This window comes from Macaca thibetana, chromosome 3, assembly GCF_024542745.1.
Source record: "Macaca thibetana thibetana isolate TM-01 chromosome 3, ASM2454274v1, whole genome shotgun sequence".
NCBI classification, from domain to species: domain Eukaryota; kingdom Metazoa; phylum Chordata; class Mammalia; order Primates; family Cercopithecidae; genus Macaca; species Macaca thibetana.
In genome coordinates, this window is record NC_065580.1 from 57,014,809 (window position 1) to 57,029,610 (window position 14,802).

The 14,802-nt window shown below is 39.3% G+C and overlaps 1 protein-coding gene across 1 annotated transcript in view; it reads left to right on the forward strand.

The window, feature by feature from the left end:
• Positions 1-5,041, forward strand: part of RSBN1L (round spermatid basic protein 1 like) — a 98,808-nt gene extending 93,767 nt beyond the window's left edge. Inside the window, exons 7-8 of the mRNA XM_050782747.1 lie at positions 380-488; positions 576-5,041. Of these exons, the coding sequence (XP_050638704.1) occupies positions 380-488; positions 576-1,214 (748 nt within the window). The 3' untranslated portion in view covers positions 1,215-5,041. The remainder of the gene's footprint in view (positions 1-379; positions 489-575) is intronic.
• Positions 5,042-14,802: the final 9,761 nt, after the last annotated feature.

The window sequence follows — 14,802 nt, forward strand, 5'->3', positions numbered from 1 at the left end:
TTTTCCTCACATTTACTTCTAATTTTTATGTAGTATTTTCAACTTTAGCACTTAAATGTATGAAGCATTAATCTTATTCTTCAAATAGAACACTTAATTTTCTTGGTTTATACAGTTTACCAATTCAGATCATTTCAGTTTTCCAAACTCTTGTGACAAATATTTATACAAAATGAAGTCAGTTTTTAATCTCTGTCTAGGTTGAAAGTCATGGTGTTGGCTCTTTCTTTAAATATGTGAAATGGCTTTCCAATTAACAGTTTATTTGTAAGACAGTACTGTGGTATTGACCATAAACCATTTTTGCTTTGAGTTTAATAAGAGCTCAAGAGAGTGAAACATTTATGGCAGATTCTTGTTATCTCATTTTCTTTTTTAGGCCTGATCAACCCCGTATAACCAAAGATGTAATTTGTTTTCATGCTGAAGATTTCTTAGAAGTAGTTCAACGAATGCAGTTAGATTTACATGAACCTCCACTGTCCCAGGTATTTTTAATACACTTACTGTCTTACACTTACTGGTTTAGTTTTTATTATGAAGAGTCTTATTTGTATTGTTTTATTATTTTTTAGTGTGTCCAATGGGTTGATGATGCAAAACTGAATCAACTGAGGAGGGAAGGCATTCGCTATGCCAGGATTCAGCTATATGATAATGACATTTATTTTATTCCAAGGAATGTTGTTCATCAGTTCAAGACAGTTTCAGCTGTATGCAGTTTAGCATGGCACATTCGGCTCAAATTATATCACTCAGAGGAGGACACTTCTCAGAATACAGCTACTCATGAAACAGGCACATCATCAGATTCCACATCATCTGTTCTTGGACCTGACACTGACAACATGGTTTGTGCTGTAAGCAAAGCCTCCTTGGATTCTGTTTTTTCAGATAAACTTCATTCTAAATATGAATTACAGCAGATTAAACATGAACCTGTTGCATCTGTAAGAATCAAGGAAGAACCTGTGAATGTTAATGTTCCTGAAAAGACTAGAGCACTGAATAATATGGATGGCAAGAATGTTAAAGCAAAATTGGATCATGTTCAATTTACAGAATTTAAGATTGACGTGGATTCTAAATTTGAAAATAGCAACAAAGATTTAAAGGAAGAATTGTGCCCTGGAAATCTAAGTCTAGTTGATATAAGGCAACACAGTTCAGCACATTCAAATCAAGATAAAAAAGACGATGACATTTTGTGCTAAATTTGCATATAGCATCTAAAATCCTTTTTTAAAAAAATTTAATAATGTAATAAAGATTCATGAATTCTGAAAGCAAGCCAAGGACTTGCTCCTATATCTGTTACAAAACATTGTTTATGTAGCTTTGTAACATTCCTCAGTGCCTGTCCATAACTGTGAAGTATTAAGCACTTAGGGCCAGATGCACTGTAAACATTGCAGGTTTAAACATAAAGGAGTCTTTAAAAAAAATCATTTACGTTGGAATTTTAGGTTTTAGAATAGAGCTGACATTAACATATATATAAATATATATATATTTTGTAATATGAGCCAGAATTCTTTTTCAACAATTTAAAGCTTTTCCATAGAGCTTATTTATATCCTTTTTTTTTTTCATTTTAAATGTGTCAGCACTGTAGTGTAAATAGCTTTTAAAATATCTTTTTAGTGTGATTTATACTGAAATGTGAGCCACTTAATAAAGGTTCATATTAATAAATATGTTTTCTGTTGAGTCTGCAAAGACAAACTGACAATTCATTTAAGTCATTTGTTTGATATGATTCTCTGCTGGTATATCCATTTAGTGTGGTATTGGAGTGCAAATGTACATAAGTCAAATCTAGTACATATTTAAATTCCCCACGCTGTGCTGGCTTTTTTTTTTTTTTTTTTTTTTTGGTATGGAGTCTCATTCTGTCACCAGGCTGGAGTGCAGTAGTGCAATCTTGGCTCACTGCAACCTCTGCCTCTCAGGTTCAAGTGATTCTCCTGCCTCAGCCTCCCGAGTAGCTGGGACTACAGGCACGTGCCACCACACCCAGCTAATTTTTTTATTTTTAATAGAGATGGGGTTTCATCATGTTGGCCAGGATCATCTTGATCTCTTGACTTTGTGATCTGCCCGCCTTGGCCTCCCAGAGTGCTGGGATTGCAGGCATGAGCCACAGTGCCTAGCCTGTGCAGGCATTTTTAACAACCAAGACTCAGTTAAGAAAGTGTGCATCTGTGTGTGTGTGAATGTATATATGTATATCATATTTGCATAATTTTCTTAAATTGCTGAATAAGATGAATATGTAAAATTCCTTAGCCCTTCTCCCCGGAATACATTGAAAAATTTTTATATTAAACTATTAAGAAAGCGGTGTAGGTAATAGAAACAGTTTTAGAAAGTTGGGAGAAACAAGGTATGTTATTGATAACAAAGCCTTCTAACTAATGAAGTTACGTGGCCAGATTACATAGCCTACCATAGATTTTTTTGGTTATGTATGGAGTGATAAGAAGTATAGAGAATTTTCTTACTAATAAGTACCTTTACTAAGTAATAGCTGAGTATAAAATCTTTAGTTACAGAAAGCTTAATTGTGAGCAATTAAAATCCTTTTACATTTTTCTTGCAGAATGGGAGAAAAATACGGCAAATACAAAACTGTAAAATAAGGGCAATGACAATGACTCAACTGCCATGTACAGAGATGTAACTAACAAAATAGTTTGTGGTACCTCATCTCTCTCAGGATCCCCTCCCTACCCTAGCAAGGCAAACAACTTGGAATACTTGCTTTTCAAAAGAAGTTCTAGACATTAAATTGAGGTAGGAGACAGATTGCCAGTGCCTAACTACAGATGAGTAAAACAGACTCTTTAATGATAGACTCACTGTTTGACACTGCTTCCACTATTGTAATTAAAAGTCAGACAGAAGTCTTTGATGTATGTGTTGCTGTAAGAAACTTTGCTCATTGCAGATATGTTTTGTTTGTTTTTGGTATTATTCTGGGCGCATACTTTGGTTGATGACTTTCAGTTGGGGTTCTTTGTGCTGCCTTTTGGGTTACTGTTGGTATTTCCATCTATAGTACCCATCAAAACTGCTCATATTTCTGGTTAGGGTGAAGCCATTTAGGAAGAAGCATTTTACCAGAACAAATAAAAGTTAATTGCAGCAACGATGTCAGTTCTGGCCCCTAGATTAATAAAAGGACAGGCAGATATCATAGGAAATTTTCATGGTTTGTAGGAAATCAGTGTTTGCAACATAGGAAGTTTCATGGGATAGGGAAGGTATAAATCAAGATAGTAAGAGTTTTGTTTTATATGTCATTGTCTTACCGTGCTCCCCACCTATTTAATCTTCTGTTTTAAGCTAAATTTATGGATTTGCACCTACCCTTTTGAGTGACAAAAGTTCTTAAACCAGTATTGAGAAATGAGAAGGGATGTGATTAAAATGGTTTTCTGTTTCTCTTTAAAGTTGGAGAACGATATATTTAACAAGAGATGTGTTTTATTTCCAGTTTTCCAGTAGCATATATGTAGATGCATTGAGGTCATACTGTGAGAAAATATCTTTAGGGTATCCCTCCAAAATATGAGCCTTAAACTTTTTAACTTAAAGGAAGGCATATCTAATAACAACCATAGTGGTTGCTTTTAGGTATAGTTTCCTATATAACCTATAGTCAGACTTATCTATAATATGAAAATTAAATTGTTTTAAAATGCATACATTGGCCGGGCACGGTGGCTCACGCCTGTAATCCCAGCACTTTGGGAGGTCGAGGCGGGCGGATCACAAGGTCAGGAGTTTGAGACCAGTCTGGCCAACATGGTGAAACCCCGTCTCTACTAAAAATACAAAAAAATTAGCTGGGCCTGGTGGCGTGCGCCTGTAATCCCAGCTACTCGGGAGGCTGAGGCAGGGGAATTGCTTGAACCAGGGAGGTGGAGGTTGCAGTGAGCCACGATCGCGCCACTGACCTCCAGCCTGGGCAACAGAATGAGACTCTGTCTCAAAAAAAAAAAGCATACATCTCTGAAGGTAAAGTATAAATCAGTGGGCTCAAGATTTGCAGGTATAGCCTTGTTATTGCCTTCAACAATGCTTACGTTCCTTGTCTTACGGGTTATAATTTTCAAATCCTCTTCAGATACAATCTGAGAACTTGTTGACTACCTTTATTACATTTAAAAATTTTCTATTTTAATATTGCATTATATTAATGGTTTTATAGTTAGTACATTCCAGTTCTTTATCTGAAGAATATTGCTTTTATTTCCAGTTTCTTGGACCAGAACAATAAACTACGTAAGACTTAGTTTCTATATGGTCATATACTATATAGAATAAAGAATTGTTACGTAAATTATTAAATGGGTATACAGACCTTTACATAAAAACTAAGGTACCTCAGTGGAATCTGCTATAGTGCTTCCCCCTCCCCACCCCTCCATTTTGTTTATAACCTTTTAGCTATCTAAATAATACATATTCCATACTCAGGTTAGCTGGTTAGCTAGCAAAAGAATTAACATTTGTGATATTTACTTGCAAACTTTACTGAAGCCATATTCATTATCTTCTTTGTCACCAAGGCTGTTGACCTTAAATAAACATTAAGTTATCTTGCACAACACTGTATATGTGTGTGTGCATGTGCCTGTTTCTGTGTACATTTGTGGGAAATAATTATGTTTGTTTCCACATGTATTCATTTTTAATCCATTCTGTAACTTTTCTGGGGGGGGGGTGGTCATTGAGGGTAGGGAAGGTTTTATATTTTAAGTTGTCGTTAAGGTATTTCATTAGTGTTCCTGAGTGTAAAACAGTTTTTTCCCAAATACTTATGGCAGATAAGAGCATTTTTTGTAAATAATAAATTAGCACCGTTTGGATTAAATTTGCATTTAGTTGTTTTTTAGACAGGTTCATTGTCGTGTAAAGCAAATATCTCAAAATTTATTTTACATTTAGCAAAGGTGCAAGATTGTTTTTGGAGTTTGAGAGATATTTTCCTTGTCTTCCATCTTTCAATAAATACTAAAATTGATAACCACAATCTTTTTACTTTTGTAATTATTTTCTTTAAATTGACATTTTAATCTTGTCAACTTTAAAAGTTCTTTTCTGTCTTCAATAGAAACCATAAAATCTTGAATTGACTCCAATTTGAAAATCTTTTTTTTTACTCTTAAAGCTAACTCTCAAAAGTTGACTTACGCCAACAGAGACAGATATTGAGGATTATCTTAAAAAGGTCACTAAACCAGGTATGGGTGCTGGGAATGGTACGATAAATACCTCTCTTGTCCCACTAGACGTAACGATTGGGAAGACAAAAGCGCCATTCTTTTCAAAATACTTTTAGACTACATGATGGGTTTTAGGTGTGGTAGAATAGATCTTACTCTTTCTCTTACTTGATATAACTACATTTATATGTAAACACAATTTTACTGGTTTTAGACTGCATTGCGTGTTTTATGAAAGAGTCATGTTTGAGGTTTGGCACTGACAGTACACTTCAGATATGATAATTAAGGGGACAACTCAGGAGAGCTTGTAAGTCCTTTTGTCTTCTATCCTGGCTTTTCTTTTCTTTCTGTAACCCAGTACATACTACAGATGGAAATCATTGCTTTTTAGAACGTCAAGCACCCACAGCCTAAAAACAAAGCTGTCTTTTCCTCGTAGCTTTATGGGTGTTGTATAGCAGTCATATCTCTGCTGAGAGCGGGGAAGGGAGGGGAAAACATCCTGCATTTCAGGTTATCTTCCCTTCCAGCTCTTCTTGGACTTCAGACCCAATCAGGGAATATGAATGAGCTTGAGAACAAAATATGGGCTGGGCGAGTAGAATTTATGTTAACTAGAAATTAAAATTTGTAACTTGTATGTTTAATTACTGTGAACTGCCTACCAAGAACTGCACTGTGAACATGTGAGAACTCTGGATCATTCTGTACATTTTGAAATTTAGAACTTACGCATCTATGTTGTTAGAATGTTAAATCTACACTTTTCTGTAAAGTTCACTGCTGTTGTGCTACTTAAGACTACTAAGTGTACAGAGTCAGAGGCAAATCAGTATTATAGTCGCACAGCCTGGCCAACATGGCAAAACCCCGTCTCTACTAAAAATATAAAACTTAGCCGGGCATGGTGACACGCACCTGTAATCCTAGCTACTCAGGAGGCTGAGGCAGGAGAATCGCTTGAACCCGGGAGGCGGAGGTTGCAGTGAGCCGAGATCGTGCCATTGCACTCCAGCATGGGTGACAGAGCAAGACTCAGTCTCAAAACAAACAACAAACAATATTATAGTCACAAATGTTGTGTAATAGAGAGTTGAGAAACTTCTTTGGACAGACAGTTTGATCCCCCTGCCCCGCCAACCCAAAGTTTTTTTTGAAATTTTATTTGTCAACTAAGCCAGATTTTTACCTGCCTCTACCTCAAATCTGTTGTTTTTAAAAATACCTTTATCTTTAAGTCTGGCTTTTGTTAATGCTCTTGTTCCGTCTTTCTTCCTAAGTTCTTGGGAATTTCTGTCTGCCTTCACTTCCTCATCTTACATTTATTCCTCATTTCACTACAATTTCATTTAAATCCTCACATGTATGTTGAAATGGTTTTCTCAAAAGTTACCTTTTGACTGCCAAATCCAGTGGCTGCACTTCTTTTTTTTTGAGATGGAGTCTGGCACGATCCTGGCTTACTGCAAGCTCCGCCTCCCGGGTTCACGCCATTCTCCTGCCTCAGCCTCCTGAGTAGCTGGGACTACAGGCGCCCTCTACCATGCCCAGGTAAGTTTTTGTATTTGTAGCAGAGACGCGGTTTCACCGTGTTAGCCAGGATGGGCTCGATCTCCTGACATCATGATCTGCCCACCTTGGCCTCCCAAAGTGCTGGGATTACAGATGTGAGCCTGCTGCACTTCTTAGTATTTCTATTTGACCCTTGCAGCACTATCATTTTACTCCTAAAACTCTTTATGACCTGTTCTTTTCATGTTGTGTTTCAGTTTCTTTGGAAGGATTCTTTTGCCTGTCTGCCACTATTTAAGGCAGTCTCCATGGTCTTTCCTTTAGGCCTCTACAGTCTGTCCCTGAGCTACCTTCATGATCCCACAGCTTCAGTCAGCCTGGTTTTTCACTTTAGTTCTAATGATCCATATGGTCAAATCTAAATTCTTTTTTGCCTTGCCCTCAAGCATTAGCTCTTTCTTTCCTCCCAATTTGGTTATTGTCATCACTTCCTTCATAATCACCTTAATTTGACTTTTCTCTTTTCCTGTGTCCTTTTGTTTTGTTTTGTTTTGTTTTTTTGAGACAGAGTCTCCGTTGCCCAGGCTAGAGTGCAGTGACATGGTCTTGGCTCACCGCAACCCGTGCCTCCTGGGTTAAAGCGATTCTTGTGCCTCAGCCTCCTGAGTGGCTGAGATTACAGGTGTGCACCACCATACCCCACTAATTTTTGTATTTTTAGTAGAGATGGGGTTTTGCCATATTGGCCAGGCTGGTCTGGAACTCCTGACCTCAAGTGATCCTGCCTCAGCCTCCCCAAGTATCGAAATTACAGGTGTAAGCCACTGTACCTGATTCCTGTGTCTAATTTGTTATGAGATTGAGTCAGCCCCAGAAGTACTTAATAATTCATCTGTTGCTCTTGTCACATCACAGTCATAGTAGATGTTCATCTCACCTGGACTCAAAATACCCTAAAGTGTTCTAGTCCTGTGCCCTTTCCCTCTTTATTCCATTCCATTCTTTGTGTTACCAACAGATTAACCTTTCTAAAATATAGAATTATTACTCTTCTTTGTAGAAGTACTCCTTGGCTTTTCCTTTGCTAATGAATAAAGGTCAAATGCTTAGCATAGCACTGAAGAGCCTTTATTATAGGCCCTCCCTTTCCAGCTTCATGTAACACAATTTCTTCTATTTGATGTGACCAGTTTTCCACTTTACCAGCTGGCAGTAATTGCCATTTTGTGAACTTTTAAAATTCTTTGCCTTTGCTGGGGAAATAAATATCTGGAATACAACATTGTGAGATCTTCTTCCTCTTTTCAAAACTCAGACATCATCTCCTGTACTGCCTTTACAGCAGTGGTCCCCTACCTTTATGACACCAGAGACTGGTTTTGTGGAAGACAATTTTTCCATGGACAGGGGTTGGGTGGGGGATGGCTTCAGGATGAAACTGTTCCACCTCAGATTATCAGGCATTAGATTTTTCAGGAGCATGCAACCTAGATCTGAACTGCATGTGCAGTTCACAATAGGGTTTGCCCTCCTATGAGAATCTAATGCTGCCACTGATCTGACAGGAGGTGGAGCTCAGGTGGTAATGCCCACTTGCACCCCACTCACCTCCTGCTGTGTGGCCTGGCTCCTAACAGGCCACAGGCTGGGACCAGGGGGTTGGGGACCCCTGCTTTACATACAGCGTTTCATAGGCTTTACAGGGGACATCTCCAACTGTCCCCTCACCCAGTAGTTGGTATAGACCCAAATCTGTCTGCTGCCCTCTGCTCATAGCATTAAATATACATATTAAGTACATGTTGGACTGTAGCTAAACGATGAGCTAGAAGTTGGGTATTTTATCACTGTGTATCCCCAACACCTAATATATTTTATACTTGGTGTTCAATAAATATTTGACGGAACATACTGTACACTAGGGGTGGGGGAAGATTAGGTAGGTTTCCTTTCTTTTTAAAGACAGTCTTGCTCTGTCACTCAGGCTGGAGTGCAGTGGCACAATCATGGCTCACTACAGCCTCAAACTCCTGGGCTCAGGTGATTCTCCCGCCTCATCCTCTTGAGTAGTTAGGATTACAGGCGCCCACCACCATGCTTGGCTAAATTTAATTTTTTTTTTTGTTTTTTGGTAGAAACAGAGTCTCGCTATGTTGCCCAGGATGAACTTTAACTCCTGGCCTCAAGTGATCCTCCCACCTCTGTAGATTTGTATAATTTAAAGTCAGTCTGACTTCAAATTCAATTCTAGGATTACAACAGAAAGAAAAATGGAGACAAGTTGGATGAGAAGGTATTATAAAGAAACCAAGTTTCTTGTTTTGTACTGCAGTCTAACCAAAACTCTTATGGATACAGTTTAAGAAGGTAGTTATTAGACATCCAGGCCCTGTTGGACAGCTTGGAGAGAGTCAGTATTGTAGAAATAAACCCGTAAAACCTGTGAAACTTACCCAACATTTTTCCTTCAGCTGGTTTTTCTAGAGACACACTGAAAATTATTACAAACTAAAGATAAATTTTAACTATTCCTAAAATGATTAAAATGGCAAATATAAGCACCTATTTTTTTTTTTTTTTTTTTTTGAGACAGGGTCTCCCTCTTTCGCCAGAGCCACTTTATTTATCTTTTTGAGACGGAGCCTCAGGGAGGAGTGCAGTGGCACGATCTTGGCTCACTGCAGCCTCAACCTCCCAGGCTCAAGTGATCCGCCCAGCTCAGCCTCCTAGTAGCTGGAACTACAGGTGCATGCCACCATGCTCAGCTAATTTTTATATTTTTTGTAGAGACAGTGTTTCACCATGTTGCCCAGACTGATCTTGAACTCCTGGGCTCAAGCATTCCTTCTGCCTCAGCCTCCCAAAGTGATGGGATGACAGGTGTGAGCCACCATGCCTGGCTACATAAGAAACACCTTGGTATCTCAGAGTCTGAGGCAGAATTTCACATTTTTAAGTCTTAAGTGGTAGATAAAGTCTGGTTATCAGACAGGCATTCTGTTTAAGCTTTTGTGGTTTTCCCTACTCATGTTTAAAAAAATTCAAAAATTGAAAATACTGAAGATGACAACCTGCCCTAGTTTTTTTTCAGTCTATATCCATTCCATTGCAGGAATGGAAGAAGGACATAAAGATTGCACATTTTCATACAGTTAGTCCTTCTGTAAAACCTGTAAAGCCACTTTATTATTTAGAAACAGGGTCTCACTCTGTTGCCCAGGCTCACTGCCACCTTGACTTCCCTGGGCTCATGTGACCCTCCCACGCCTCAGTCTCTCGAGTAGCTGGGACTACAGGTGTGTACCACCACACCCCGCTAATTTTTTAAATTTTTTATAGAGATTGTGTTTCACCATGTTGCCCAGACTGGTCTTGAACTCCTGGGCTCAAGCATTCCTCCCACCTCAGCCTCCCAAAGTGCTGGGATGACAGGCATGAGTCACTGCTCCCAGCCATGATATTTGACTGCAGGCATTTGTAGCAACATAGCTGAAGTTCAGTAAAAGGGAATAAGGCTGGGCATGGTGGCTCACACCTGTAATCCCAGCACATTGGGAGGCCCAGGTGGGAGGCTCACTTGAGCCCAGAAGTTTGAGACCAACATGGGCCACACAGCAAGACTCCCATCTCTAAATAATTAATAATAGTAGTAAAAACAGCCAGTCATTGTGGCACACACCTGTAGTCCTAGCTACTCAAGAGGCTGAGGTAGGAGATGGCTTGAGCCCAGGAGCTTGAGGCTGCAGTGAGCTATGATCAAGCCACTGCACTCCAGCCCGAGTGAAAGCGAGACCCTGTCTCAAAACAAAAACAACCCGCCAAAACCACACTTGTATAACTGTGAGAAAATTACTTAGTCTGTATTTCTCATCTGTAAATGGGAGGGATAATACTGTTCTGTTAATTTGTGGTGAAAGTTAAGTGACAGAACATGCCAAATGTTTACTGAGCACATTGCCTGGCTTACTCTACATACCTTACATGTTAGCTTCTGCTTCTGGAATTAGTCAAAAGAATAGTTAAAAGAGTTCTGTGCTGGGTCACTCCAGTCATTTCACACCTTCCTCACTATCTCCTCTTTGTATTCTAATTTGGGGCAGAGGATAGGCATCTGTGAGGAGGAATTTCATGAAGGGGTCAAGGCAAGGTATGGTAAAGGCAGGTGGACATCAAAAACTATCTTCCTAGTTCACTGTTTTTCCCAAGCTGGCATTTCAAAATCGTGTCTTATCATAGACTGCCTATTCTTGATTGAATTACAAATTTGTGACTGTCATGTATAGATGATAGTGGTAGACAGGCAAAAGTATAGATAGATGACAACTGCCTTATGGTGTAATACAGTATGACTGACTGACTTGAATACAGGGCAACACAAAATGAGAAACGTGAAGTGTAAGGCAGGTCCCTCAGAAAAGCTTGTAACCCAGTGGTATCTTCAGGGTTTGACAACTGGTATCTTCCACTGTTACTTTTTATTTTTTCCTTTAACAGGAGACATATTTGTGGAAATAGCATTTGGAGTCCCACTCCTCCTCTTATCCGTGACCATGGGCTAATTATTTATCTGGGCTTTAGTTTCTCCATCATTACAACAAAGAGATGTCCTGTCCTTTTCCACCCTATTCTAAAATTGTGTAACTTTTTTTTTTTTTTTTTTTTTGAGACAGAGTCTCACTGTGTCGCCCAGGCTGGAGTGCAGTGGCGTGATCTCAGTTTACTGCAACCCAGCCACCTCCTTGGTTCAAGTGAGTCTCCTGCCTGAGCCTCCCGGGTAGCTGGGATTACAGGTGTGCACCATGACACCGGCTAATTTTTGTATTTTTAGTAGAGACAGGGTTGCACCATTTTGGCCAGGCTGGTTTCGAACTCCTGACCTCATGTTACGCCATGTTGCCCAGGTTGGTCTCGAACTCCTGGTCTTAAGTGATTCTCCTACCTCGACCTCCCAGAGTGCTGGGATTATAAGTGAGAGCCACCAAACCCAACCCTCTGCATGTTTTAATATTTATGCCACTAAGTATAAGGACACTAATAATTAATACTTTGTGCTCACAGTGATGTTTACTGTGCAAACATGACCAATCAACAGTAAGGAAAACTCCTTTGGTAGTTTGTGGCTTGTATATATAACACCGAAAGGACTCTGATATATTTTCCTCTCAATAAAGAGAAATTAATTGATTTTCCTGATGACTCAGGTGCGTAGTGATATGCTCGCCCTTGTATGAAGATGATTCTGTGGTTTCCTCTCCTTTGGCTATCACTTCTGTTCATTAGTCAATAGTTCCCTCCTATTTGCTGCACTGTGAAAAAGCAAATTGGAAACCAGATGACCAAATTTATAAGGTTAATAACTTTTTTTTTTTTCCCTGAGATGGACTTTTGCTCTGTTACCCAGGATGGAGTGCAGTGGTGCGATCTTGGCTCACTGCAACCTCTGCCTCCAGGGTTCAAGCAATTCTCCTGCCTCAGCCTCCTGAGTAGCTAGGATTATAGGTGCCGGCCACCACACCCGGCTAATTTTTGTATTTTTAGTAGAGATGAGGTTTTACCATGTTGGACAGGCTGGTCTCGAACTCCTGACCTCGTGATCCACCTGCCTCAGCCTCCCAAAGTGCTGGGATTACAGGTGTGAGCCACGGGGTCCCGCAGGTTAATAACTTTTAAAATTGCAGTAAGCTTGAACCCAAGGATAGATCTCTACTTCTTGAAGCTTTGTACAAGTATTTTTCTTGGTGCTTGAAAGCTCTTTGTTGGTAGATTTGTGTTCATGTTTTACATGTTTGGTTGAGGCTACCATATCTGGTCCCTATGTTCATGAAATGTTACTAAGTTCTGGATCATTTGAATGTTTTTTAAAATTATTATTTTATTTTTTGAGACGGAGTTTCACTCTTGTTGCCTAGGCTGGAGTGCCATGGTACGATCTCGGCTCACTGCAACCGCTGCTTCCCAGGTTCAAGTGGGACTATAGGCGCCGGCCACCACACCCAGCTAATTTTTTGTATTTTTAGTTAAGACAGGGTTTCACCCTGTTGGCCAGGCTAGTCTCGAACTCCTGATCTCAAGTGATCCACCCGCCTCGGCCTCCCAAAGTGCTGGGATTACAGGTGTGGGTGTGGGCCTTTTTCTTTTTTTTTTGAGACAGGGTCTCACTTTGTCACCCATTGGAGTGCAGTGGTATGATCATAGCTTACTGTAATCTTGAATTCCCGGGTTCAAGCGATTCTCCCACCTCAGCCTTCCATGTAGCTGGGACCACAGGTATGAGCCACTGCACTCCGCCCCTTTTCATAGTTTCAAGTCTTATAAAAAGTTACTTTGTGCACAGGTTGCTTTTACTCAGATTGTTGATGACAAATCTTTTGCCCAAACCAGAGTAAGTTACATCCATGCTAACCTAGAAAAAATCGGCTTTGGTAAGAACCTCTGATGTTTAAGTTTCCTTCATGAGGCAGTGTGTTTAATCTTAAAAAACGTCATTGGTAGATTTCTCTGTCATATAAACAAGAATCCTATAACTAAAACCTAGGAAGGTATTTTCGTACAGTACTGTTTACATATTGGTCCATTTGTTTTGATTTTTCTACCTGTAAGCATGCTTTCTATCTTTAATGTCTTTCATTACGTAATGTTTTAATGTAATACATTATGGGTGTATTGAGGCACATATCCATGATAATTTATTGTGCTGCTTCAAGTGTTTATTTAGTAGAGCAGTTCTGCTTTCTGGGAATCCTTCAGATGCTGTTAAAATTCATTGACCCTCATGTGTAAACAAGTTGGTTATCGTGTTGCCGTTTACGTACAATTCTTACCTAATTTCTCTCTTCCTTCCTTGTAGAACTGTTTAGGGGAGCAAGAGACCTTTCCTCTTAACATCTCACACAGAATTCCATTCTGCTTTTATTGCCTAGCACAGGGGTCAGCAAATTACCTCCCGTAGGCCATATCTAACACACCACCAGTTTTTCTATGGTGTGTGAGGCAAGAATGGTTTTTATGGCATTAAATGGTTGACACAAAAGTAAAAATAGTATTTTGTGATATGAAAATCATTTGAAATTTAAATTTCATGTCCATAAATAGGGTTTTATTGGGATATAGCCATGGTCTATGGCTGCTTCCTCTGCCATAAAGACGGAGTTGAGTAGTTGCAAAAGAAACCACATCACCTACTGAGCAGCCCTTTACAGAGAAATTTTGCTGACTTCTGGCCTAGCTGGTTGTTTGCCGCGGTGCCATCCCTTCTTTTCCTTTTCCCTGTACTCCAAAATCCTCTTGGCTGGTTTTTTAGAGAAATGTAAGCTTTCTTCTACTTGGAATTTATTTAATGATAGATCCCATACACCAAAGCATGGATGGATCTCTCAGTTGAGTTAGAGGTATCTGATCAAGCCTGGGACATTCTATTCCTAGTACTAACTATTCTCAATCCTATTTTTATGTACTGAAAATACTAATTATTGCCAATTATAAGATTAAAATATTTGCAGTTGATTAGTTTTTATTTAGCCTAGTTCTCCAGTTCAAATGCCTAATGAGTTACGCTGTATTAATCTGTTGTGTTGTGAAACTTATGTTATCTGTCATTACAAGGCAGAACTAGACCTTCTGTTTCAGTAGCCAGAAATCACTTTTTTGTTTGATCTTTTTAAAACAGAAAAAAAAAATCACTTTAGATTTCTCTTAAAGCTAAAGGTGAGGGTTGTATAGGGTAAGAACAATCATCGTGCTTCAGGGTTATAAAACACTTCAACCTCTTTGGAATTTTTATAAGTACTGCCACCTCTGCTTCATTGGAATTGATTAGTACCTTGAAGGTGATAATATGCTTTCTCAATTCAAGACACTTCTAATTGTGAGAGGGGCACTAATTCCTTGAGACCCGAGGACAACAGGTATAAACTGGGCCTGTCCTGACAGAATCAGGATTATTAGGTCCCCCTAACTTTAGTAAGTGGCAAGCTTCTGCTGTTTTCTTTTGTTGTTGTTTTGTTTTTTTGAGATGGAGTCTCGCTCTTTCGCCAGGCTGGAGTGCAGTGGTGTG